General features: G+C 51.1%; 1 protein-coding gene across 1 annotated transcript; it reads right to left on the bottom strand.

Annotated features, from left to right (window-relative positions):
- Window positions 1-1341: 1341 nt before the first annotated feature.
- On the bottom strand, window positions 1342-5701 carry S1PR1 (sphingosine-1-phosphate receptor 1). The gene is made up of 2 exons (XM_070396329.1): window positions 5428-5701; window positions 1342-3978 (listed from the first exon to the last, which is right to left on the bottom strand). The coding sequence occupies exon 2, from the start codon at window positions 3827-3829 to the stop codon at window positions 2705-2707; it is 1125 nt and encodes a 374-aa protein (XP_070252430.1). The 5' UTR covers window positions 3830-3978; window positions 5428-5701; the 3' UTR covers window positions 1342-2704.
- Between the last annotated feature and the right edge of the window lie 22096 nt (window positions 5702-27797).

The following is a 27797-nucleotide window of genomic DNA, read 5'->3' as shown; positions in this document are numbered from 1 at the left end:
TAGTTCACACAAACACTCCATCCATGCGTTTGTTCCGGCCCTCCGGTCCAGTTTAAGAACCCATTGTGGCCCTCGAGTCAAAAAGTTTGCCCACCCCTGGGCTAAGGGCTCACCGGTGGGCAGGTGAAGCTGTCCTCCCTGAGTTCCCTCTTCACCACCCCCCACCCTGGAGCCAGCTGCGCCCCTCCCCCCCCCTCATCTCCCCCAGGTCGTGGGAGTCACCGCTGTGCTTAGAAAGACAAGGCCCAGAGCGGGACCACTTCATCTCCCACAGAAACACGGAGCGGGCTTGCGTTCCCATTACGCTGGGTCTGTCCGGAGCCCTAGGAAGTGAGTGTACCATGAACTCATTCCTTCTGTCTCGGCAGACAGATGGACAGACCTTCCCGCCTGTTGCCAGCCTTTTGTCTTTGGAGCCTTTTTGGCATTTCCTTCAGGAAACTGGAGGCTGTGACCCAAGGCTTCCTTAGTGAACACACTCCTGTTTCCCACAGTGAACTTCACCCGGACGTGACATCTACGTGAGGAGGGGAGGTTTATCTTCACGTCCCAACTGTGTCCTGTGCTGGCTCAATGACACTTGAAAGCACACATTCTGAAAGTCACAATAGCACAGGGGGGCCAGACACGCACAAACACTCACATTGAATCCCCAATGAAAACGAGCATTAACGAGGACAAGAATTCCGTTTTGCTTGTAAAGTACCCTTGCTCTCATTTTATAGTTGGAGAAATTAATAACCAGGGATGTTAAAGCTTTCAGATACTATGGACTGAACGTTTTCAGACAGAAGGTGTCTGCAACTCAGCCTACCACTCACCCCTTCAGTGATACCAGAGTCCCATATTGTTCAGAGGTTAGACGGGGAGAAACCAAGACAGAAACCAATTCTGAACATGTAAGTGATGTGATATGATCTCCCATAGTCATATCCCCACTTCCCAGCATGTTGGAAGAAAGCCAAGCTTTTGTGGATGGATTTGAACTGACCATTGAGTTTCATGATTTAAGTTAGATTTACAACCACACTGCTCTGTGTTTCTTCTTTAAAACCCCATGTTTTGGGAAAGAATATTGGCCTTAGTTTAGTTTGGCATGGATGCAATTTAAAACTCAAACAATTACATTTCCTTCCCATGTGGTATGTAGTTAGAGGCTGGCAGTTTTTTTCATCTCATTCTTTACTACTCTTCGGTGTTAACATATTGAAGTTTCTCTTCCTGAAAAAGATAGAGTGGTTTCTAAAACAATAACAGACATTTGCCCTTACCTTACTAAAGAGCCACAGAGTCAAATAGAAGGTCTTTAATTATTTTTAAAATGCTCTTCACAAAGGAATCTTTAAAAAAATCAGTTTATTAATGTTTAAAAGTTGATAAAGCTATGTGCAAAATGATCCACAAAAGTCAGAAAACTATTAAATACTATTTTTTTTTAAAAAGGACATTTCTTGGTTTAATTGCACTGAAAACCATACTAAAGAGACAGCAATACATTTTATTCTTTGTAACATTTACACACATGCCCAATGAACTATTAAAAAACAGCTGTACTGGAAACTTCTGGGTTCCCTACCAGTTAAAGTAATGCTTTAAGGGCATAAGAGGGTGATACTTTCTTAAGAAATACACATTCAATGGTGTTAACACAGGTTAGGAAAATCCAATAAAATGCTGAAACAAATACATTCAAACATCATGAAGAGTACTTTTAACACAACAAGATACAACCATTGGTTGAAATGCTTCACACACACTCTGTAATAAACATCAACAAAAGTGCCAAAGACCGATGTTGCATCTGTTAGGCAAATTCGTTAGGAAATCCCTCCTGGTTTACAAAGTTCCCTGGCCCCGCGGCGGGTTTTCTCCTTGTGTGGGGCCTTTGTTTCCCCGGGGACACGAAGGATCCTGGCTGATACCATTAGATAAGCTGGGCTTCCCCATGCAGATTTCAGGCACAATGGCAGGATACTGTAACGCATTCCATTGTAAAGATGTAAAAAAAAAAACAAAAAACCTCAAAGTGACTACAACCAAATTCCAAAAACAACGGATCCAGCTTGCGTGGAAACTTTGGCCTCAGCAAATGAAACTGCCTCCCATGTCCGAACCGTCTCCAGCTCCTCTGTCTGCTTCCTGGACACAGCCCACCAGCCACAGATGCTGGAGAAATGGATCAGGCCACCCCAGCTCTGATGATGCCCAGTCGGAGGATGTCGAGGAGGGTGCGCAGGGGAAGGAGGGGTGGGGTGGGGGCTGGAGCATCCCTAGAGAAGCAGAAGTGCACACGTGGCTGGAAACTCAAGTGAAAAAACATCTTCTCCTCAAAGCTCCAGGACACGCTCCAAGGCGACCTCGGTCTTCGAGGAGGGGCCGAGCGAACCCTTCGGGAGCTGGGCCATGCTAACCTCTGGCTCAGTGCAAAATCAAAGCTCAGGGAGAGGAAGCAGACTCCAGGCCCGCGGACCGCTCTCCACCCTTCCCGGCGCATTGTTCACAGGACTCACTGTACCCTCCGACCCCACCCGGCGTCACGGGCCCTTCGCTCACCCCGCCCCCCCCTCCGGCTCCAGCTCCGGCTCCGGCTCCGGCACCTCCACCATGGCAGCAGTCCAGGCACCAGGCACGGAGATGTTTTTCCAAACACTGGGCGGTGGGTGACCATGCAAGAACACTCCCCATGGGCTGGCTGCTTCCCGTTTTAGGAAGAAGAGTTGACGTTCCCAGACGACATGATGGTTTCTGGGTTGTCCCCGTCGTCCTTCTGGGGGTGCGAGGAGTTGTCGGACTTGCTGCGGCTGAACTCCACGCCGGCGATGATGGGGCGCTTGAACTTGCCGGGGGTGTCGGTGCTGGGGCACCGGCAGCAGGACATGATGCGGATGAAGGCGCGGCGCATCTCCTTGTTGGTGAGCGTGTAGATGATGGGGTTGGTGCCCGAGTTGAGCACCGCCAGCACCAGGAAGTACTCGGCCTTGAAGAGGATGTCGCAGGTCCTCACCTTGCAGCCCACGTCCAGCAGCAGCAGGATGAAGAGCGGCGCCCAGCAGGCGATGAAGACGCTCAGCACGATGATCACCGTCTTGAGCAGCGCCAGCGACTTCTCCGAGCTGCGGCTGGCCTTGGACGCGTTCTTGCGGAAGGTCAGGCGGCGGCTGCGCGTGCGCACCAGCGAGTAGATCCTGCAGTAGAGGATGACGATGGAGAGCAGCAGCACGGTGAAGACCGTGGTGCAGAAGAGGATATAGTGCTTGTGGTAGAGCGGCAGCACCGTGGAGCAGCTGGGCAGCAGGCCGAGGCAGTTCCAGCCCATGATGGGCAGGCCGCCCAGCACCAGCGAGATGACCCAGCAGGCGCTGATGAGCAGGAAGGAGCGCGAGCTGCTGCTCTCGTGGTGCAGCTTCATCTTCAGCATGGTGATGTAGCGCTCGATGGCGATGGCCAGCAGGCTGAACACGGACGCCGACAGCGCCACGAACATGCTGCCCTCGCGCAGGAACCACTGCGCGGGCGTCAGCTTGTAGGTGTTGGCCCCGGAGAAGAGCAGGTTCATGATGTAGGCCACCCCCGCCAGCAGGTCCGAGAGGGCCAGGTTGCCGATGAAGTAGTACATGGGCCGGTGGAACTTCTTGGTTTTCCAAATGGTCAGCAAGACGAAGATGTTCTCCAGGATGATGCAGCAGCAGATGAGGATGAACACCGCGGACGTCACCTTGAGGCCGCTGTCCTTGTCCTGGCCCAGATTCAGCTTCCCCGTGTAGTTGTAATGCCGGATGATGATGTCATAGTTGGAGTAGTCAGAGAGCGCGCTGCTGGTGGACCCCATGGCGCGCCCTGCCCGGCGCCTTTCCCGAGCGGCGCTGCCCCGGCGGACGCTAGAGGGCGCTGGAGGGCGAGGCGGAGGCGGAGAGCTTGGAAGTCAGAGGTCCCGGCTTTCCGCGTCTCCAGGCTGGACAGGGCCTCGGGAACCGCAGCCTTAAACGAGTTACAAAGAGAGTCAGGAGAGCCACAGGCACAACTCATTCTCGCCGAGGCCCTGATCGTTTTGTTTATTTCTTTAAAGGAAACGTGGGGAGAGCGCAGAGAGAGGGATTTAAAAAATCAAACTCTCATCCCTTGCAAAAAAAAAATTTTTTAAAGGAAAAAAGGGAAGAAAGAGAGGGAGAAAGAACAACAAAAAATTGCCCCAACTGAAAACTCCTACTCAACAAGACGAAAATCCTCCCCGGGGTCACATTCACTCCAACGGAAATGGGATCAGTGGGGAAGCGAACCCCAGGGCCACCTTCTGATTCCCACCCCGCACCCCGCCAGTTCCCAGGCGGCGCCTAGAACAGTCACCGCCCAGCGGGGGCTCCTCGGAGACCCAAACCCAAACGAGGGTGGAGATGCCCAGCCTGAGAGCAGAGCCGCCCCTCGCGGCCACGAGCAATCAGGCCGGCAGGAAAGTCACTGGACAGTCAGGTTTTGGGGGGACAGTCAGGTTTGGGGGCTCTATTAATGACCTCGGGAGCAGGTGTGTCTAGGGTCCGCGGGGCAGCCAAGCCTGCCCTGGCCCCGCATGAACTGGGAAACTGGGCGCCTCCGTCAAGCAACTGCCTTTTCTTTCTTCTTTTTCTCCGGAGCCAATGCAAGAGCCTCTCACGGTGCCGGTGCCGGTGCCGGTGCCGGTGCCGGTGAGATTGCAATAAGCCCAGAGGTCCGCGTGGCCCTCGCTTTCTAGTTCGGGTGGGAATAGCCCACAGGCTCCTGATAGCAGGCGTGCCGCCCCAGCCCGGCGCCGTGCAAACCGCCCTGCAGCCGCTCACAGGAGGGGCGCCGGGCTCTCGGCTACGCTGCCCGGCGGTTTTATTCACCTCCTCCCCCCGGCACCTTGCCGCCTCCTCAGAGGTCTAGAAAGTGTGCAGGGAACGCAGCGTGGCCGGTTAGCACAAGTCTACCGGTAAGTTCAGTGTTGCGAGGCAGCTCGGCAACCAGATAAAAGCGGAGTAACTGAGGCGAGAGGGCTCCCACCCGTCCTGGGGCAGGAGAGGCTGCGGGCCCCAGAGCCCCAGGGTCCCTCTAACTCTCTCCCCACTCTCCGCGCCGGCGGTGCAAGCTTAAGCCCTAACCCCTAACCCCTCCCCCACCCCACCTCAATACTCTTTGTTTCTAGCGTTTCCAAAAATAAGCGCCTTCACCCCTTCCCCTCCGACCCCGGCAGCTTCCACCACCTCCCACCCGAGTCGGTTCTACAGTTGGAACTTGACCCCTTTCCAAGCTTCAGAAATCGCTAGCGCCCGAGAGCAGCCCGGCGGGCTGGGCTCCTCCGTGGCCGGAGATGCCTGTTTCCAGCGCCCGGAGATGGGCGCTTGGAAAGTTTTTGTTCTGCTTCCTCCGGGTCTGACAGCGTGTTTGGGACGCCCAGCCCGGCCCGCGCCCTACCTCGCTCAGGCGGGACGGAGTGGCGTTCGGGGAGCTCTGGGTCCGCGCCGCGCGCCCGTCATCTTGCTCTGTCCGAGGCTGACAGCGCCGCGCAGAAACTTGCGGAGTCGGGGTCCCCTCCCTCCGCAGCCGCATACTCCATGGGCCAGCCCTCTGCCGCGGGCCGCCAGCTGCAGTCAGCCAGCACCTCTGAGGAAGAGGCGGGGAGAGGCAGCCCGAGCTCCCACGCCCTCCCTGGGGCCGGCAGCGGCCCCGATCAGAACTCGGCTGCTGAGACTCTGTCCAGGAAAGATCTGGGGCAGAAGCTGATAGAGCCCCTCCCACCCCACCCACCCCCGACGACAGGGGGGCGGAGCCTGGTGCCCCCTGGACTCTATAAATCGCACCACCTCCCAGCTCGGGAGGGGAGGCGGCAGAGGGCCTTTGGGAACTTTCCTCCCGAAAGCCCTAGGGGGCAGAGGACCGTCCCGCGCCACCTCTCTGGTCTCCAGCCCAGGCCGTCCCCGGGATTGGTCTGAGGTTGTGGCCAGGCGCCCTGGCCGCTGCGAGGGGGCGGGGAAACAGGAGCAGGCTTTGGGGAAGGGGCTGCGAGAGGCCTGGGGAGCGAGGGGCCGGGAGGGGGTGCCGGATGTTCCTCCCCTTCTCCCCACCTCCACGCCCACCCCGTCCCGCTGCGGCCTCGAAACTTGCGGTCTGAGGGGCAGAAAGTGGCTTTCCCCGGGCGCAGGGTGAAAAGGGCCAGCGTCCGGCGAGGTGCTGTGGGGGTTCCCCTCCCTCAGCTGGGCGCCCAGGCAGGCCGTGTGCCCCAGATTCTGGCCAGCGGCGAGAGGCCTCTGAGGAGGTGGGCAGCTGCCCGCCCGCTATGTTTTCTAAAGCTCGGGCAGTTCAGGAAGTTCCAAGGGGAAGAGCCGCCTGGCCTGGCCCAGACCCAACCCCGCAGGGCCTGCTGCCGCCCCGTTGGGGCCGGCGCCCTTCACTTCCCTTCTACTTGGGAGGCGCCCCCAAACCTCAGTGTTCACAGCTCGCCCACTCTTTCCTTGCTCTTAGCTGCGACCTCTGAACCTGAGACTGAGAGGTGCCTTGGTCAGCTCAGCTGTGTGTCGGGCGCAGGGCACGTTGCCCTGCGCACTGCTGCAAGGCCTGGCCCGTCCCACCCAGCGCCTGGTCACACCGCTTCCCATCCCTGCAGATGTGAATGCAAAAGGTCTCCGCTGCGCAGTTTCAATCAGACACGCCCTGTACCTGAATGACTCAGAAGGAGGCTTGGTGAATCAACAACAGACCCCTGGCTTATGGGATCTTATGAGTTTGCAAAAGAAGACGCCAAGTGTCGGTTAATTCACAGCTGTCTGAAAGCCCTCGTCAATCACGAAACGCCTACCCACAAGTTCAACAGCCTCACAGTGCACACAGCCTGGAAACAACAGGGACTCTCAGACGCCTCTGATTGGGTTTGAGGACTTACCTATCCTATATAATAAAGGCCCCAAATGCAAATTGTTCCACAGGGAGTTGACCACTGGCTATGACATGTGCTGACCACCAGGGGGACGCCGGAACATGGCGGGCATCATTATCACCCAAGTCCATGGCTTACCTCAGGGTTCCCTCTTGAGGTTGCTGTGCAGTCTATGGGTTTGGACCAATGTATACTGACATGTATCCATCACATGGTATCACATGAGTATTTTCACTGCCCTAAAAGTCCTCTGTGCTCTGCCCACATATCCAGTCCCAACCTCATGAATGTCTTGCAGACTGACTTTTAATAAAAACCTCTCATCTACCTGTAATACTTTCAGTATTTGTATTCCAGATTCCAAGTGTGACACATACTAACTTATGTGATCCTCACAATGACCCTCAAGTTAAGTGCTATTGTTGTGCTAATTTTACAAACCAGAAAACCGAGTCCAGACATATGAAGCCGCTTGGTGAACGTGGGCTGTGACCAACCATGGACGGGCTAAGGGTCCTTAACCACCACTGCAGACCCCCACGTGGAACCTCACACCTGCGGAAGATGGCGGCGCGGACTCCGTCCTTCTCCTGTGAGCACTGCTGGTGAGGACCAGGTTACTGATACCGACCCCGTGTTTCAACCTCGCACATGATTACTTAGCAATGCTCGTCCTTAATCCACACTGACGGGATGTAAAACACAGATGACCACCAGGCAGAAGGAGAAGGGAAGCAGAGCTATTTGCAGCAATGGCTTCCCTGCCAATTCCCCATCTCCGGTTCCCACACATGCCTCTTCCCAGGACTCTCAGGAGAGGCCCTAAGAATCTCCTCTTCAAGCCATCCCCTGGCCACTCGCCCAGCTCCCCTTCCGCTGCTGCCTGGAAGCCACGCCCAGTATTCCTACCTTACTTCCCATGGCATCTCGGTGACAGCCTGATGACCACGTCACTCTGGGGTAGCCCCACTCCAAATCTCAGATTTCAAAGCAGCATTGCTGTTCTTTATGCATGCTTCTGTGTGTCTCTGTGAGGCTTGCCAGAGAAAATACCATGCGCCATTTGGGACATATGCTAAAAAACAAAACAAAAAAATAATGACTTATTTAAATTTAACTAGAAGAGCAGTATTTTTTAAATGTTTTTTCCTTTACTGATTTTTTAGAGAGAGTGGAAGGGAGAGGGACAGAGAGATTGAAACATCAATAAGAGTGACACATCACTGATCGGCTGCCTCCTGCACGCCCCCTACTGGGGATCCAGCCTGCAACCCAGGCATGGGCTCTGACCGGAATCAAACCATTGACCTCTCAGTTCCTGGGTGGGCACTCAATCACTGAGCCACAACAGCCGGGCGGGACAGCTGTGTTCTTATTTGCTAAGTTTGCTAACTCTACTCCCTGCAATCCCAGGTTAGAGCCCAGGCTCCCCTCCCCTTCTCCTGTATGCACAGACTCACTAGCCTCCTGCTTCTGGAGAACCATTATCACCCTTGCATTCCCTCCTCCCGAAGTTCCAGCTCAATAACAGCTTCCCCCCTCACCGCCCTCCACAGTGTCTCCCACTCTGGGCAAGCTCTCCCCATATCGCTGTGCTTCGCCTCTGCCCACCTTCCTAAGGCTCAGCTCAGTTATTCCTGCTCTCTCTTGTATTTTCAATTTTTGGCCTCTGGTGACTCTCTACCTTCAACTCATGCCAGAAGCCAGTCCATCCTTGCTGCTTGACAAAGTCGCTGCAGGAAAGAAACATCTGCACAGCATATGTTTCAAGGGACCTGGCATATATAGCATATTGTTCTTAATATGTTTGCTCTCCTTAGCACCATGTGTTTTAACCAAGGTCACCTCTCCGAGAAAGGTTGTTTCCCCAGGTAGGGATTTTTCCCTGAGGTTAGGGAGGGGATGCAACCCCTTAACTAAGTGCCAGGTGGGTAGTTAATCACTTTAACTACAAACAATCACGCTTAAGCTACATAATCTTTACTCCCTGGAATGGAGATAAGAAACGCCCTAACCTTTGCAATAGAAATTGACAGGATTAAAATCGACTGGTATAAATACAGATGTAACAAGACAATAAACATCAGATCCTGATCAGATCCTGACCAGAACTTGGCTGGAGATCCTGGCTAGAGGACCTGGCTAGGCTGCTGATCAACTGAAGGCTGTCTCCATCCACACCTTTGGGGACCCCTGGACCTGCTTGGGTTGGACCCCAACAAACTCATGCCAATATCTATGTGTTTCTTCTATCAAAAACTCACTGCCTTGCCTTATACTAGGTTCCAAGAGAATCTCTCTTTCTTCTCTTACTTGCCAACATTCAAAACTATGTGGTAGGGGATGACAGACTTGGGGTCAGCCTGAACACGGCCCATTTCCAGCAGCGTGACTCTGAGCAAGGTCTTGGAACTGCCTTGAGCCTCGCTTTCCTCATCTCTCAAGTGGCACAATGCCATTTTTCTCTCACGCCGTGGGGAGGAATAAAGAGCTGCGTGTGTATAAAGAATCTTCCACAGGACAGAGGAAATTCTTCACCCTCCACCACCTCTATCCACTGTCCATCTTTCCACTCCCTGCCTTTGTGACTTTCAAATTAAATTATTTTTAATCAAATTAATACAGGCACATGGTTTAAAAACAAACAAACAGTGCAAAACTTGCAAGGCAGAACACAGTCCTCGGAGGCACTCTGTCCGCTGAGCCTCCCAGCCACTCTGAAGTCTTAGGCATGGCGACTTGCAAATCCCTAAAGCCAGGGTTTCACTCCTCCATTTCTTGATTAGCATTGTAAACAGTACTATGGATTCTCTGCCATGTTAAAGAGGCATTAATTCACTTATCCTTTTAAAAACCTGCTTGTGTTATAAACTTCCTAAATCTATGCCTGTCTGATATTTTAAAAATTCAGTGTTTACACTTGACTAATAATTTGGCTGAGTATAGAGTTGTAGGTTGTAACTTTCCCTGGGAACTCCGAAGGCGTCGCTGCCTTGTCTTTTGATTTCTGGTGCCGCTGATGAAAAGTCCAGAGCTGTTCTTACTCCAGAACTTCACCTACGGCGACTTCTTTCTCCTCTGGGTGTCTCTAGAACCTTCTATGCCCACCGTGCTGCAGGACTGTACTGTAATAGCAGACACCCTGATTGCCGAACTTTGTCCTAGACCTAGACGCACAATGAGCCCTGCGGGGTGGGAAGTCCCCTGCAATGATTTCTTCAAGAAGCCCTCTTCTCTGTTTCCTGTCGTATCTTCTGGAGCTCCCGCTGTGTGGAGGATGGACCATCTGGGCTGATTTTTTAATATCCTTCTATTTATTTTTATTTTCTACATCTTTATCTCTAATTTCTGGAGGTTTTCTCCACTTTATCTTTCCACTCTTCAGTTAATGTTTTCCTTTCTGTTAGCATACTTTTATTGGTAAATTAAACATTAATTTGTTTTCTAAAATGTTATTGCTCTTGTCAGAGGCAGATCGACGTTGAAGCTAATGTCTCGGAAACTTCAGACTCTCTTGCTTCCAGGGCCTGGAAGGACCCCAGCACCATGTCCACATGGTGGCATAGATATTCGAAGGAGGGTCTTTTAACCATAATTGGCTATGATGACTGGCTCCTTCCATTGGGAAGTCTCCTCTATTTCAGTTTCCCTTGCGTGGGAGCGGTTTTGGAGCTGCTGTAGGCATTTCTGGAATCTTGCTAAGGGGAAGTTGACTTTGGGCTACATTTAGATTGAGTTTAAAAGGATATGTGTCCTGGCCAGGTAGCTCAGTTGGTTGGAGCATCATCCCAATGAGCCAAAGTTGCAGGTTCGATGCCTGGTCAGGTTATAAAAAGTAATAATAAAGTAAAGTAATAGGAGGATAGTGTCACAGTTACTGCATACTATTACGAGCCATCCTATAATAACCATGACCATGAGTATCTTTAGTGTTTGGGGGTTTTGGATGCTCATTAATCCATAGGAAAACATCTCTTCTCCTTTAGCAGATGACAACTTGGCTGCAACTCCTGGGAGAAGTGGGAGAAGGGAGCTGGGCTCTCACCGCTCGACATGGGGATCTCCCCTCACCCTCCCGTTTGGACTGTGGGGTTCACCCCTCCACCCCAAGTCTCCTGCCCATTGGAGGAGATCAGTCACTCTGCCGGGCAGGGCTGGGGAAAGTCATGGCCCAGGGGTTGGGGTGGGGGCAGGATGAGGGGAGAGAATGAGTCTATCTGCTTCTAATGCAGACTTTCTGTTTTCATCTTGACTTTCACTCCCTCTCAGAGACGCCTAAAGTCTCCAAGTCCGGGCCTTTCTGGGGTGCAGTGGAGCAACTCAGCTTGCTTCTGGGCGCCCCCCATAGCAACCCCCACCTTCAGTGTTTAATTGTATTAATTAAGTCAATGACTTAAGTCAAGTCTGCTTTTAGTTTCCAAATTTCCCTTGCTGTCATCTCTCGCCTTTTCTTTGTTTGTTTGTTTATGCAAACAGAACAAATCCCTTCACTACCATGACTGTGTGCAGGGTGGAAGGAAGTGAAAGTGTTCGCCCTGCCGTTTCTGAACTGAGGTCACTGCCCTCTCCTCTGACCCCAGGCAGTCTGGCCTCTGCCACACTGCACTCCTGGGGTGACCTCTGAGGACACACAGGGCTCCCTCACCAGCAGAGTGGGGGCGCCTCACCAGCCCCCTTTAGGGGAACCTTCTGCACCATGTGGCACTGTTGTCAACACTCTCCACTCTGTTCTCCTGGAGACCTGCTCTCTCTCTATCTCTCTCGCTCTGAGACTGCCCTTTCTCAGCCCTCTTAACTGGCGTCTCTTTTTTATATGATCTTAACTATCCTTTTATATATTGGAAATAATTATATAGCCTGTGCTATGTGTCAGGCACTGTACTACAGAAGCATTTTGCATTGGTAATACATTTAGCTCAACAATTCGACAAGTGAGGTCCTATTAAACAACCCTTTTACAGATGAAGAAGCTGAGAAGTCCCAGGTTTTCCCGCTGCCTCTTTCAATGCTATAATCTGGGGCTTCCCTCTTGTCCGTTCACCCTTTCTCGGGGTTTCGCGCCTCCTTCCAGGGCTTTCTCTATCACACACGTGCCGACACTACACTGTACATCTTTCGTCCCAGGGACTCACGCAGCGGCCAGAGGCGGTCACCACCTGCGCCGGGCCTCTAAGGTACCTTCTGTCACCAGCACTCCATTCCTGCCTTCCCGGTCCTGCTTCCTAAGAAACCACCTATCACTGTGGCCTCTTTCCCTCCAGCGTAGGACCAGGAACCAAACGCTTCTCACGCGCTTGGGGATCTCAGCGTACCTCCTCAGAGCCCCCGTGCTCTCTGGCCCCCCAGCTCTGTAGCTTCCTCTTCACGGAGGTGCTGCCCCCTCCATGCAGATGCTCATCGATTCCACTGTTTGTAACTGTTTAAAACTCTCCCTCCTGCAGCCGGAGGGGAGGGGGTCGCTAGCGGCCAGGGGACAAGCAGAGGTGGGACTTGTGTGTTCCCACAGTGCAGCCCACACTTTCCGACCTGCAGAGTTTGTCTCTGTGGCTGAATCTGAACTGCAGGACACCGAGGGGTTGGAAGGTGACCTGGTACTTATTGCCCTGATGTCCTGCCTATTTGAAAGAAGGGTCTCTTTTAGGTAATAACAAGGACCATACCCCCGGCCGGCACAGCTCAGTGCTTGAGCGTCGACCTATGAACCTGGAGGTCACAGTTAGATTCCCGGTCAGGGCACATGCCCAGGTTGCGGGCTCGATCCCCAGTGTGGGATGTGCAGGAGGCAGCCGACCCATGATTCTCTCTCATCACTGATGTTTCTCTCTCTCCCTCTCCCTTCCTCTCTGAAATCAACAATAACAATATATTAAAAAATATAAATAACAAGGACACTAAGTGAAGCTTGTTGCTTCAATACATTCGAAAGCAGGCCTTTGAACTTGCTGCTTCCTCTGTCTGGCGGGTGCTTCTCTGCAGGCACCTCACGCCCTCTCACTCAGACCAACGTCAGCTCCTCGGGGGCCAGCGGGCCCCTGCCTAAGATCACACACCCTGCCGCCCTCGCCCTCCCCACACCTGCTTTATCTCGTTTAAAGCCCTTAAATCATCACCAGGACGTGACCTGTTTGTCACTGGTTCGTCTTCCCCCACCCGAGCGTAAACTCTACAAGGGAACCGCGCTTTGCTGGGGCCTAGCAGGGGCCAAGCAGGGTCCTGGGACCGTCGTCACCAAGACACCGGCCGAGCGAATGAATGAACATCACAAGGAGTTAGAGCTATTTCTCTCTCCTTGACCCTCAAATGGCTCAGACCTGGAGCTTCGGTAGAAGTGTGTATGGCCGTCCTCCGACGACACTAACACTGACAATGCACTGCTCTTAGAAGAGATGTCCCCGAGATGACTACCAAGTGTGAAGTTCAGTCTGTTCAGGGAGAGAGATATGCCAAAGGGGTTATCTGCCACCTGGTTGTTCGGTTACAGGTATCACCACCGACCCGGCTTCAGGTAAAACAGTGCAGAATCTCCGACCGAAAAACCCGCTGCCTCAGACAGGGCTTTCTCCCTGCCTTTCCCATCTCCCGCACATCTGACCTCCTGGGCTTGCTGTCCTATGACATTAAGGAGGGCCTATGTATACGTGAGTCCAGCAGGCAAACATCCGGGGCTGCACGGATGCTGAAGCTAAGGATACATTAAAAAAAGGGGGCAGTCTGGGAGGGCAACTGAGGGAGAAACAGATGCGTCCCATCCAGGCTAGTGATGGCATCAGCCTGGCTCGTGGCCCTGTAAGCGTGCGCTCCCTGCACCGACTCTGAGCATGTCCCCCACCCTGAGCCCCAGATGTCTGCCCATGGCCTCGAAGTCACTGCACCTCTGTAGAGAGGGAAAGAGCTGGAGAAACTCATTTCAAACCTGCAAGCAGTTTTCTGGGGAATTTGACACGCAATACATATTTGACTCAGATTTTTCTTTGATTCTTGAAAAACCGTCAAGTTGGGCTACTTCGGTTATGCAAATGAAAAGGTAAAAAAGTCCACATTAAGAAAGGCCGCTTTTGAGAAACCGGCATTAGAGAGTGAAACTTCTATTGCCACAAAGTAGAAACAAACAAACAAAAGGAGCCTAAGCAACCCCCAGCTGAATGCCTCAGACATCTCCGCCGCCACAGAGCTGCCAGGGAGCCTGTCCCCTTCCAGGGAGCCCCCACGCCCTCCCCCCCCCCCACGCCCGCCCCTCCCCCACAAGGGAAGCGTGTATTTAGTCTCATAAGAAACTGCCAAACTATAAAGCATCACTTAACATTCCCACCAGCAGTGAATGAGCGTGCCTATTTTTCCACATCCTCACCAGCACTGGTGCTGTCGTGTTTTGGATTTTGGTCATTGTAAGAGGTGTGCGGCGGTATCTCCTTGTGGTTTAATTTGTGATTTCCTAATGGTATGTGATGCGGAATATTTTTCCATATGCTCACTTGCCATTGGGAGGTCTTCTCTGATGAGGTCTCTGTTCAGGTTTTCTAGCATTTTTTAATCGACTTATTCATTTTCTTATTGTTGAGTTTTAAGAGCTCTTTGTATATTTGGATAACAGTCCTTCATCAGATATGTCTTTTGCATATCCTGTGGCTTATCTTCTCATTATCTGGACAGTGTCAAGAAGTTTTTAATTTTTTAAATATATTTTTATTGATTTCAGAGAGGAATGGAAAGGGAGAGAGAGAGAGATAGAAACACCAATGATGTGAGAGAATCTGATTGGCAACCTCCTGCACATCCCACACAGGGGATCAAGCTCGCAACTCGGGCATTTGCCTTGACCAGGATCAAACCGTGACCTCCTGATTCACAGGTCGACACTCAACCACTGAGCCATGCCAGCCAGGCAAGAAGTTTTTGATTTTAACGAAGTCCAGCTTATCAATGTTTTCTTGCATAGATCATGCGTTTGGTGTTGTATCTAAGAAGTCATCGCCATACCCAAGGTTACCTTGATTTTCTCTATGTTACCTTCTAGGCGTATCATAGTTTTGTGTGTGACTCTGAAGTCTATGATTCATTTTGAGGTAAATCTTGTGCAGGCTGCAAGGTCTGTGTCTAGATTCATTCCTTTGCATGTGGCAGTCCAGTAGTAGAAGCACCACTTGCTGAAGAGACTGTCTTTGCTCCACTGTGCTGCCTTCGCTCCTTTGTCAAAGATCGTTGACTATGTTTACATGGCCTATTTCCGGCTCTCTCTCCTGCTCCACTGACCTATTTGTCTCTTCTTCTGCCAATACCACACTGTGTTGGTTACTACAGCTTTACAGTAAGTCTTAAGTTGGGTAATGCCAATCCTCCTACTGGAGGTTTTTGTTTTGAGTTTGTGAAGGGTTGGTATTATTTTTTCCTTAGATTTTTTTAAATTTATTTTTTAATTTATTGATTAGAGAGAGAGAAACATCAGTTTGTTGCTCCACTTATTGATGCACTCATTGGTTGATTCCTGTATGTGCTCTGACCAGGGATTGAACCCATAACCTTGTTGTATCAGGACGATGCTCTAGCCAACCGAACTGCCTGGCCAGGGCTGGAAGGAGTTTTTTAAAGACATAACTTGGGTTTTTAAAAAATCCTTCAAAAGCTTCATCTTGTCCTTAGAATGAAGCCCAAAATATTGAACAAGGTCAACAAGACCCTCTGCCAACCTCTCTATTTCTGTCTTTTCCCCCTCCTCACTTTCCATTCTCATCAAAGGAACTTCCTTTTCTTCACAAGATGCCCCATGCCCTTGTACAGTCACGGCCTTCACGCCTGCAGATCTGTTGCAAGGAATGATCTTGACAACTCCGCCCCCCTCCTGACCGCCCTCCCTGCACCAGGCTCCTCCTTCACTGGTATTCTCCTCCAGGAAGCGTTCCCTGGCCCTCCTGACTGGTCAAGTCCCAGGCTACGTGCTTGCACTTCACCTGTATTCATGTTCATTCTCTCTCTTTCTCTCTCTCTCTCTCTCATATTAAATCAGACTGTTTCTTTGTGCAAGGTGGGTATCCCTATTGCACCCTATACTCGGTGAGGCCAGAAACCTACTGTGGTCTCCCGGGCACAAATCCTGCACACAGTGGGGTGTCAAGTACTAGCTGGCAAGTGGGTGATGGCAACCCCTCCCCGAAACCTACACAAGCACATACACACTGGGACAAGGTAAGCACATCCCAAGCGAGAGCTGTCAGCCTTCCCAATACTAGGATTCACTCCCAAGAACAGAATTTATATACAAACAAGTCACTTTTATATGTTTGGCTAGTTAGGTAACATGAAGATGCATTTATTTTGGCTTTCTTGTTTGCCAAATGACGACAGCAATAACAAAAAGCCAGGTAAGAGTCCTTTCCTTTCCTCTGGACCAGATCCTGTGCAGAGAAGAAAAGCGTCCCGATTATAACGCTATGACTGGGCCCCGTGGGCCTCCGGAAAGCAGCTCAGGAATCGCCCACCCGCCCCCTTTGCTCATCACATAAAGAGCACCTCTCTCCTCGGGTGCCCTTGTTGCCCTCAGAGACCAAGAACAACTAGCTGGGGAAGGGCCTTTGTTCCGGCCTCACTTACTCCGCAATACCTCCTGAGTTTTCCTCGGACACACGAATGTGTAATTCTCAACGAGGAAACTGATCTTCGGAAGGAGGGCCCCACGGACTCTTATTCCTAATGAGGACTAAACGTAAGTATTATAAAATGCAGTTGCAGAGGCAACCTTTACAATGTTACTAAAGATTGTAAGTGACCTTCTGAAAGGCGAACTTGAGAAGGCAGGGGCTCAGCCAACACCCGCTCCTGGAGAGGCCTGCATGACAATTCCCAGAGAGCCAGGAGGTGTCACTGGACGGGACTTGAACCTGAGGCTGAACAAGTCCTGGGATCTAAAGCACAGCTGAGAGATTCTAGACAATGATACTGTACCATAAACATCAAAGTTGCTAAGAGTCTAGATCTTAAATGTTCTCACCACAAAAAAAAGAAATGATAACTGTGATGTAAGAGATATGTTACCTAATGTTGCAGTGGTAATCGTGTTGCAATATATAAATGTATCAAACTAATACTTAGATACCTTAAACTTATAAAATGTTATATGCATGTTATGTCTTAATTTTTAAAAAAACCTCTTTAATAAGAAAATATTATGCTAAAGCTTCAGTTTAGCAGCATTGTAAATAACTTCTAAATATGTTTCTATAATTGGGTGTAGAGATGGCTTTTATTAAAATTTTATGTATTCATTCATCCAGCTATCAAGTATTTATTTAAAATAAAAAATGTCCCAGGTCCAATTCAAGGTACTTGAGTGAAACAGAAAAAGACTCCTGCCCTTGTGGGGGTGACAGCCTCGTAGGGGGGGGATCCAACTAACCATCAGTATAATGATAAGCAAATTATAGAGTATTCATCTAGCCTAAACATTGATTGGGCACATACTAGAAGCCCAGCAGTTTAAAAACCGGGCAAAGATCTCTACCCTTTTGCAGTCTACTTTCTAGCAAGGGGAGGTAGATAAGAAATATAGTAAATAAGTAAATTATATAGTATGTTAGAAATAGTTAAAACTAATAAATCTAAATCCAAAAACAGAGGACACGATTGAAGTTTATTGTATTTCCTTTCAAAAGTTTCAAAGGTCCGCATACTCAGAGCCAAGACTCCTCGCTTTCTAAAGAAGTTTTCTGCCAAAGAAAGTGTGCAGTCGTCAACTCTTACTGAGGGCAGCATGCCTTCCCCAGGCAGCCAGCAAGTGCCGGTGTGGAGACAGGAGGTGACAGGACACAGCGGAGACAAGCCCTGCCCTCACGGCAGGTGTTCCTCTACGCCCGAGAACATCATGGACAAGAAGGGGGTCGGAAACGAAAAAGCGCGTGCGCACGGGCCATGTACCCTCAAGGTGATAACTGCTCTTTAAAGACTTCCTTCGTGAGGTGTGGGGTTGCTTTTTGTTTTGTTTTGTTTTGTTTTGTTTTGCTTTAGGTCAAGCAAGAGACTCCTGAAACCCAAGCCACTGCCTCTGAGTGGAGGGATGGAGAAAGGGCACCAGTCACTGCCACGGCCAGAGTCACCTGGTTTTCAGGCGACAAGGGAGCGTTGCTGCTCCTTCCCCTCACGGGGTCCCCTGCCAGGGAGGATGATGTCCAGGAAGCAGTTCCCAGCACGCCACCCCTCAGGGCCACTGAGGCAGAAAACGGTGGGTTCTGCAGGAATGTGTCACCTCTGTGGCCTTCTTTCAAACTGAGCTCCATCAACTTCATGTCCCAACGTCCAATTGCAAAAACGACTCTAAAGAAGGAAACGTGGCGTATCCACATCTTCCTGTGTCGTAAAGGCTCCCAGGACGTTTGTGGTAGGGTCTGTCCTTCCCGCTGGCCCAGCTTCTCCTCCCTCCTCCCGGGCCCAGCACCCACTTTCCCTCTCCACCCACACACCAGGAATGCCAATCGAGTGACCCCCTCCCTGGCCAAGCAGTGCCCGGGACCCGAGCCAGGCCAGGCTGCTTCTCCTGGGATCTGGATCTGGAGCGGGGTGACTCGGGGTCAGGAAGCATTTGTAGCCAGGCCTTTCTGATGGCCGAGCCCTGCAGATCGGGGCCCTGCGTTCCCGCCACGCAGATCCCAGCTTCGAGGAGCCGCCACTACATCCTTCCAATACCCCCTGCCCTTCAATCTGCCTCAGCTGATCTCTTGCTTGTGACGAAAAGAATCCTAAGATACCCACCCACATAAACAGACTGGAGAATGTATTCTTAAAAATTACTCGACCTTTTAAAATATATTTGTTGAAAATGGCAAAAGTGAGAATTTATTTTGGTTTTCCTTAACAGTTACGTAGCAATTCACTCCTGCAGGCACAAAAGCACAGTTGAAATATATATGCAATAAGCATAACTTTTCTCCAAGAATTGAGAAAAATTGTATTCTTGCTTAAAAAACATTATTTTTAAAAAAGGAATTATGAGTAGGCTAAACTTTTTATGTAAAACCGCTAATGTTCAAATAAATATTATGATGATATCAACTCCTACCTCCACAATGAACTACTCAGAGCAGAAATAAAATGAGTCGCTGTAATAGCTGTATGTCTCTTTCCTGAAAAATGCCATGTATGTGTGTATGTGTGTAGCCACACACACACATTTACACCTGCACAGAAACAGTATCTACTCACTCCACATTTGGCACCCACTCCTTGAAGAGACGTCAATCCTGAGTGGAAACCCCTCCATTCTGGTAACTGTCCAGCTTTCTGACCATTTCCTAATTCACAAACAGAAAGCAGACCAGATCCAGGGGCACTTACTCAAGATGACCTTGACCCCTGGCTTCTGATTTTTTAATTTCTGAGCTGGCATAATATTTAGATATAACCAGGAAAGTTTTGGAAACTTCAGAGTTGGTATTGATGGTGAAAATATGGCCAAATAATCCTAAACAACACAAAGTTGATAACATATTTTTATAGATGGTGTTTTCAAACTCTTTTGCACACTGAACCCATCAGGTTTCAAGCAAGACACAGTAAGATTTACTGCAAAGTTTGATGGGGAGACTTGAACGAAAGGGCTATTCAGAGAGGCCGTAGACAGACAAAGGGACAGAGGGTGCTGAGGTGGCCAGAAATGGGCAAGAGCAGGAAGCCCTGACTTGCCCGAGAACCTGGGGGATAAGAGGTAGAAACGGTGCTACCAGAGCCCCAGGCAAAGGGAGAGTCCAGAAGAGGGCCCAGCCAGCTGCTGCCATAGACGCAGCGTCCACACAGCGAGGGAAGGCAGAATGATATCCTGCCTCCCTCTTCCCACCTTCTCAGCTACTGCTCTAGGCCAACCAGAGGCCGTGTGGCCAGGGCGACCTGGCAAGACTGTGAGGAGGAGGCTGTAAATCCTTGGGGGCACAGAGAAGAGCAGGGAAGGGGGAAATGCATTTGGGGAGACCTGCAGAATAACCAGCCACATACATTAGCTCAGAACAGAGCAGGCTCAGAGAGATTAGGGTCTGATTACATTTACATTTACATTTGTATTTAAATCCTCGATTCAGGATTTAAATACAAATTTCCAGGCCCCCAAGCCAGTGCTTTTTCCAATGCGCTTTGGTTAATGGCTCTGTCGCTGAGGATCAAGGCGAACTGTGTGGTTTGGGTCAAATCTAAGATTTGCTTCAAGCTGAGCTCCCTCAGTGAGGGTCCCTGAGGAGGCCTTTGTTGCATGTCCACTATGGGGAGTTTCCAGTCAACCCGGGAACAAGGAGTGGTGGCCACTGTCCTGTCATGGTGAGGCCAACAGAGGGACACTGGGAGTCAGGGAAGCAGCAGAGAGGGTGTGGGTAGGAGCCTGGCCACAGAGGCAGCTGGCCAGATGAATCTAGTCTCTCTCTCACTATCTGGGATATCGGGTAATTAATCTGAGTCTCTGTTCACTCATTATTGGGGGTAAAAATCCCCACCTCATGTAGTTGAAACAACACACGTTTGATGAATAGTTCTAATTGACAAGCTCTCCCACTTACTGCTATTAACATGCTACTGGTACCCAGACAGCAGCCTTCAGGTGGGTGCCAGCCTCCACCATTGGACAGGGACAGAGTCGGAGGCTGAGAGAGGGATTTTCCTGAGCCGGCACGGGGCTCAGATCTGGATTTAGAAACACACCGTGTCCCCCATCATACAGCTCCGGCCAAGCCAGGTTCCAGCATTTTCCTGGTGGGGTCTTACGCCAGGAAGCACTTGAAATGTGCCTACACCCATGTTTCCTCGTGCTCTCCCGGGTGGAGCAGTGTGGGGGACACGGGTTACCCCCTTTCCTGGCCGTTGCTCTCCTTGACACTTCAGGGCCAGCCCAGCAGTGCTGCTGCTTCATGAACATGACCGTGTGCCCCCGACACGCCTTCCTGGGGACAATGGGTTTGGGCCCGAGGCCGTTACTTCTCGTCACTGGGGCTGATCTGCGAGGAACACGGCTTTGATGCCTGAGGACTGGCTCTGCGCCAAGAAGCCCTTGTTGGGACTCTGGCTGTTTGATGCTGAGCAGCAGTCTGCTGAGAGCCAGCGGGCCTATTCATAGGAGTTCAAACCCAGTGTCACAGGCCTGCCTAGGGGGCCAGGAGGGAGAGGGGTCTGTATGACGATTCCCAGAGAGCCAGGAGGTGTCACTGGATGGGACAGTGTGACCCTGACACCAGGATAAGAGCTCTCTAACGCCTCTGAAACCTGCCAGGACCTCTCCACACCCACTGCCATCAGTCGCTATTTTGGGCGCTGGCATCCAGGGTGTGCCACAACTGGTGTCTGCCGCCCACAGGAGAGAGCTCCGTAGAGGCAGGGACTGTGTCGTTGATCCAAAGGCATTCACGGTGCCTCTGCCACTGGCGGGCAAGAACGAGGAGCCAGAGCCTCAGTCATCGGTGCGCCCAGTGCCTCAGACAGAGGCCAGCACATGGCAGGCGTTCAGGGAGCATTCATTATGGGTAGAATTTACTCACCGACGGGGCTGAACACACTGTGGTTGCTCCAATGTGCTTCTGCCTCGGGATTCACTATGAAATCGGAGCCTGTTGAATGAAAAACATCAACAACTTGTGGCAAATATGGCAGAACAAGTTCACACACGTCTATTTACCTGGTGGTCAAAGGTTAAAGCAGCCCAGCCCGCTGGCGTGACTCAGTGGTTCAGCATCGATCTATGAACCAGGTCACGTTCCATTCCCGGTCAGGACACATGCCCACATTGCAGGCTGGATCCCCAGTGTGGGGTGTGCAGGAGGCAGCCGATCAATGATTCTCTCTCATCACTGATGTTTCTATCTCTCTCTCCCTCTCCCTTCTTCTCTGAAATCAATAAAAAATATCTCTTTTTTTAAAAGGTTAAAGCATTCCAGTCCATCAAATATTTTGGCTATTGAAGAGTTAAGTCCATAGTTGGAAATGTGAATTAGAAAATAAACTCCATAACCAAACAAAACACACATTCCTTGATGATGGAAAGGCGAGGCCATTAAGCAACCTCTAACCACTGCACAGCGCCAGCTATACATCTGGTTGGGAGCCTGAATTAATAGAAAGAAAAAAAAAAGAGTTTGGACTAATAAATACCCCCACACTGACATTTATTTTCTGTACTCAATTAATGAATCAAAATGATAATGAGGCCCCTAGGCTACTGTCAATCATTTTCAAAAATCATTAAAGAAGAAAAAAGAACCTGACATGGATGAAGGTTGTTTGTGAAAGCAACAAAATCTAACCGACTCCATTAAACATAAAAGAGTTTTGCTTGGAAGATAATGAGCAGCTCTTCAAAGGGCAGCCTGGTCGCCTAGGTTCAGAAACAAATGGCGGACGAGGGAGGTCAGGCAGCAGGAGACGCAGCCCAGGTCCGGCCCCAGGAGCTGTATGGATGCGCGGCCTCTGGACCCCACTGCCACTGCCCAACAGTGAAGACTGTCTATGTGGTTCCTTCCTCCCTGGAGCTGGAGCCACCTGGGCTGAGTGCAGGTCACAGGACCACAGCCCAGGGGCCAGGGCATGGCAGGAGGTGGGGGTGGGGGGGTGGGGAGGGAGAATCTGGCCTCTTGAACTTCTGTAGCAAGAATTTGGGCTCTGCCTCTTTTAAGCCTTACTCACTGGGGAAATTAAAAAAAAAAAAAAAAGCAATGTCCCTTATACAGACTGGGTGATTTTAAAACAATCCCAAACTATACCGCCTTCATACCTTATGGTAAAAAGGAAATGCAATAGAATAGTGAGTCCATAAGGGCACGGTGGGTTGAATATCCCCTCCCAGGGGACACCGGCCCATTCCCTGCAGACCACTGGGGCAAGGGGCCCAACAAAGGGGGATGGGTCCGTGTGCAGTGAAGCTGGGGTGACTGGGAAAGGTGCCTGTCAGTCACACCTGGGAGCAGAGATCACTGGGCAGAATGGGCGTGGCCACTGCCAGCCCATGGAAATGTGGGACTACATTATCCCTCCACCCCCCAAAAAGGAGCTCGCTCTCTTGGCTCTTGTGGCTCTTGTGCTCCTGGTTCCTTGCATTTCATGTTTCCTCCACAGCCACATGGCCCTGGGGACCCCACACACAACAGATTGACGACTGCAGCGAGAACACTTGCTAAGCCAGCCTGATGCCGGACCGGACCGGCTCCCACTGGAAGGAAGCTCCAGGCACTGGCTCTGACTCAGCTCTGCCGCAGCCTCAGCTACACTTCTTGACGGCAGGACTGAGGGAGAGGGGTCCTTAGAAACCCAGGGATGCAATTCCACAGAAATAAAAATCACTCGTCCTCCCATGTGGGTCTCGGAAAATTCTTGCAGGCAATGGATGATGCTGCAGCGGGAAACAGCGGAGCTGGCCTGATGCTGGGCTGTGTTGCTCCGACAGGGATTGGACGCTCTGGACACGGGCTCTGATAAAGGCAAAACGGGACTTCTTTCTTGTGGGGATCGGTACCGTGGACACTCAGGGATGTAATTCCACAGAAATAAAATCACCCCTTCTCCTGTGAGAATCTCAGAAAAGTCTTCCACTCCCACAAGCAACAGGTGGAGACGAGGACTCCCCTCCGCCCCCCGCCCCTTTCCACTAGTCACACTACCAAACCCTTAGACAAGAAGCAGGTTACTTCTCACCACCCTAGGCCTAACACAGCAAATGAGCTGAAGGCCACTCAGCACAGTCCCTACCGTGTTCAAGGTGGACAGAAAAGGCAAGTCAAGAAGAGAATGGGACGATGGAGAACCCAGAGTGAAGGCCAAAAGGGTCTGGAGCGGGAGGGAATGGGGATGGAGAACCCAGAGTGAAGGCCAAAAGGGTCTGGAGCGGGAGGGAATGGGGCCCTGGCTGCACGGAGGGCTGACTCCCGAGCTGGTCCTCCCTCTGACCCACATTCCGGAAGGCCTGTTACGGGGGCCACCCTGAGAGCGCTGAAAGGGCCTCAGACTGTGAGTCACCCAGCTTCTGCAGCCGAACGTGGTGGCAGGGGGCAGATTTCCTTTCAAAAGCACAGATTACATCCTCCTTCTGTCCAGCCACTTTCCGTAACTCCTTGCTGCCCACGCATACTTTCTCAACTTCCTTGGCAAGGAAGAGAATCAATAAATCACATCCCTGGATATATTCATTTTCACTGTTTCTCAAAATATACCCAAGCTGGTCTCCCAACATCGCTTTCCATTCCCACCACTGCCCCTTTGCTCATGCGGGTTCCCGTGCCTGCAATCCCCCCGGGGCTCTCTGCTCTTCAGTGGCCGGAAATCAAGCATCGTCTTCTCCGTGACGTTTTCCTTCATAATCCAATTCCTACAACAGTGACCTGGGGTACCAGCTGGCACTTGCAGGTAATCTGCTATTGTTCAGGAGTACCTCCTTTTTGGTGATAAGCTTCCTATGGGCAATTTTAAAAATATATATATATATTTTTAATTGCCAATAATACATATATTATTGATTTCAGAGGAGAAGGGAGAGGGAGAGAGAGATAGAAACATCAATGATGAGAGGAAAATCATTGATCGGCTACTTCCTGCACTAGGGATCAAGCCCGCAGCCCTGACCGGGAATCAAACCAATGACCTCTTGGTTCATGGGTCAATGTTCCATCACTGAGCCACCCCGCTGGGCGGCAATATTTTTTAACTGACATATGTGAGTGCAGAGCGTGATGAGTACTGATAAACATAGACCTGTGTCACCAGCCTTTGCAGCCCAGCGTCTTGCAGGAGGCGCTCTGGACGTGGGGCCAGCGCAGGCAGGAGCAGGCAGAGTGAGAACCAAGAAGGACTCCGCCCCCGGAGGCCTGTCTAAAGGGGCGGGATCACCTGAGGTCAGGTGGAGTGATAAGTCAAATACCAAAGTCGGACGGTGGGGACAAGAGGGCAGTATTTTGTAAGTCTGAGCAGGTTGTGGTTGTGCAATTCTGTGTGTTTTACTGGCAGGGTTCAGAGACCCACAGGCAGCGGCGGAGGCGGGGCCCTGGGGTGGATGTCCAAGTCAGCATTAGCTCTGCAGCGGGAGGACTGCGCTCTAGAAACCTAGGAGGTCAGAGGTTGCACACGAGGAGCCTGCCTGAGCTCTGAGGTGAGGTTTCTGAGTTTCTTGTTAAAAGTATCTGCTCGCTGCCTGCCTGGCTGACTCGGATATCCTGCTGTTTCACTAACAGACAGACCGCACGGGGCTGGGCTCTGGGAGAAGGATAGGCGGTGCAGAGAGCGCGTCCCTGACGTTGTGCTGGTGCTTCTTCCTCCCGCTCAACAGAACTGTCCTTTGTCGGGCCTCGAAGGGCTACGGGCTGCTGGTGGCTCCTGAACATAAGGTGCTCCGAGCAGAACATTCGCTCCCTCTCCGTGCCTCGTCTTCCCATCCCAATGCACGTCACAGCATGGTTTACACCGAAGCCCCAGGAGCCTTTCTTGACTCTTGGCCTTTCCTTCATGCACCAGGATCTGACAGCTATGCCTTCAAATGCACCCCCGTGTTTGTGCAGCGAAGAGGTGAAGCTGGCCAGGCCTGCACCCTGCCTCACACTCACCACTTACAGAGCAATCCCAGGCAAGCGCTCCGTTCCTGTGCGCCAAATGGAGATGACAACAGCGTCAATCTCATAGGCTTGTTTGTGGAAGTCATGTCAACATCTAACGTGCGTAGCATTGAGCCTGGATGTGGGGGGGGGGGGGGGGGGGGGAGGGTCTCAGTTCAGGTTAGTTAGTACCAACCTCTCAACCTGCCGTCTTAATCCAACCCTTTCTTCTCCCACCTGGTTACTGAAGCCATGGACCTCTACCTCCGCTTTCGCCCTCTAGGGCAGCGGTTCTCAACCTGTGGGTCTCGACCCCTTTGGGGGTCGAACGACCCTTTCACAGGGGTCACCTAAGACCATCGGAAAACACATATATAATTACATATTGTTTTTGTGATTAATCACTATGCTTTAATATGTTCAATTTGTAACAATGAAAATACATCCTGCATATCAGATATTTACATTACGATTCATAACAGTAGCAAAATTATAGTTATGAAGTAGAACAGAACAAAAATAATTTTATGGTTGGGGGTCACCACAACATGAGGAACTGTATTAAAGGGTCGCGGCATTAGGAAGGTTGAGAACCACTGCTCTAGGGCCTCAGCTGCCAAAGTGAACGTTCAAAAACATACATCAGATCAAGCCCTTCACCTGCTCAAAATCCTCTAACAGCTTCCCTGTCGCAAAAGAAACCCAAGTTCTTCCCACGGCCAACAAGGCCCCAGCGGTCTGGCTTCGCGGGTGGCTTGCCATCGGTGGCTCTCTCTCTGCACTGGCTTGACTTCACTCTCCCTTCCTGCTGGCCTCAGACCTGCCCGCTCGCCTGCACTGGCTGCCCCCTCTCAGGGAGGCCAGGCAGCAAGCCTCTGCATCTGAGCCCGCACATGGCACCGAGCTGGGGTGCGCAGGGAGAGGGGAGGGGGGATGTGGTCTGTTCTCAGGGCCGTGCATCCAGCGAGGAGGGAAAACACTGGCAGACACAGAGCACCTGCCAGCCCACTGGGCCGCCGAGTACCTAGCGCAGGTCGGACACCTACACGTTGTAACAGGCGCTATTCTACCATCAGTTCAAATGACAATGAGAGGAACCAATCTGTTTTTATTTAAATTTTTTTTAAAATATAGTTTTATTGATTTCAGAGAGGAAGGGAAGGGGAGAGAGAAACATCAATATCACTGATCAGCTGCCTCCTGCATGCCCTCCACTGGGGATTGAGCCCACAACCTGGGCATGTGCCCTGACCAGGAATCGAAACGGGACCTCCTGGTTCATAGGTTGACACTCAACCACTGAGCCACTCTGGCCGGGCTAATCTGTGTTTTAGACAAGCCTAGACTCTAGCACATGGATCTCCTTGGAGGTGAGGAATCTACATGGATATGAATGAGAATAAATTGCTTATTTTTCTATTTAGGGTGCCCCGTTTCAGAGACTATGATGTTGGAATGACATAGTGGTTTTTGCATTTAAGAAATAAACCACATACACTTATGCTTTACCTAATTATCAGCAATTTTTCCCAAGCAAATTGGTCTGCTCTCCAGTCAAGATCAGATAGGGAAGAACAGTTTTTGTAAAATGGGTCTTTTAAGGGCTCACAGGAAGCGCCCTCCTTAGTCACCCGTCAGCACGGGCCTCGCCCTTCCACATTTTGTTTACTCGCTCTGCTTTCCCTATTTATTGTTTGAAATGGGTTTTCCAGTCCTCTAGTGAGCACCCTGTTCCAGGCGAAGCTGGGAAAGCTCAGTGTATATACGCAGGGCCCCCTTATCAGTTTTCCTATCAGGAATTATTTAGTCCGAGTAGGGTACGGCGGAAGGAGAGGATTCAACAGGAGAACTGGGGAGCCGAGCGTGCGGGCCAGGAGGAGACACCCTGGGGGGCTGGGGGGGGGGGGGGGGCTGCTGTCCTGCGGCCCATCCCTGTATGTGGAAGAGGTGGGGAGAGCTGACCACACCCCCTGAGCCCTTTGCAGGGTTGATCGGAATGAGAGAGTCACACGGGATTCCTCTTTGAAGTATTAGGAAACCAGAATAGACATGAGCTATATCATTAGCTTGGCTTAACTGATACTTGAAAATTACACGCTGTGGATTCATCTCTGGACACCAAGCTCCATTATATTTCAGCTACAACCTATGAGAAAGCTGTAGGGGGAAATAGCAGGAAGAACTGTGTTCAGTTTTCGTTCTTTGAGTGTCTTTGCTTGCAAATAATGTCAGCGCCGCAGCCTCTGGAACAAAATCAGTAGGCCCCATGCCCTGTTTAGGTAAGCCAGTGGCCTACCCTCACTTCTGTTTTCCACACGAAAGTTTCAGAGGCTCCTGGAATAGCTCTCCCACGGTCGGGGATTGGCCACGTGCAGGCATACACC

Source organism: Myotis yumanensis, unplaced genomic scaffold, assembly GCF_028538775.1.
Source record: "Myotis yumanensis isolate MYYU_CA2020_CCGP unplaced genomic scaffold, mMyoYum1.0.hap1 SCAF_17, whole genome shotgun sequence".
Classification (NCBI taxonomy): domain Eukaryota; kingdom Metazoa; phylum Chordata; class Mammalia; order Chiroptera; family Vespertilionidae; genus Myotis; species Myotis yumanensis.
Note: the sequence above shows the minus strand (reverse complement) of the source record. Positions and strands in the feature narration are given on the sequence as shown.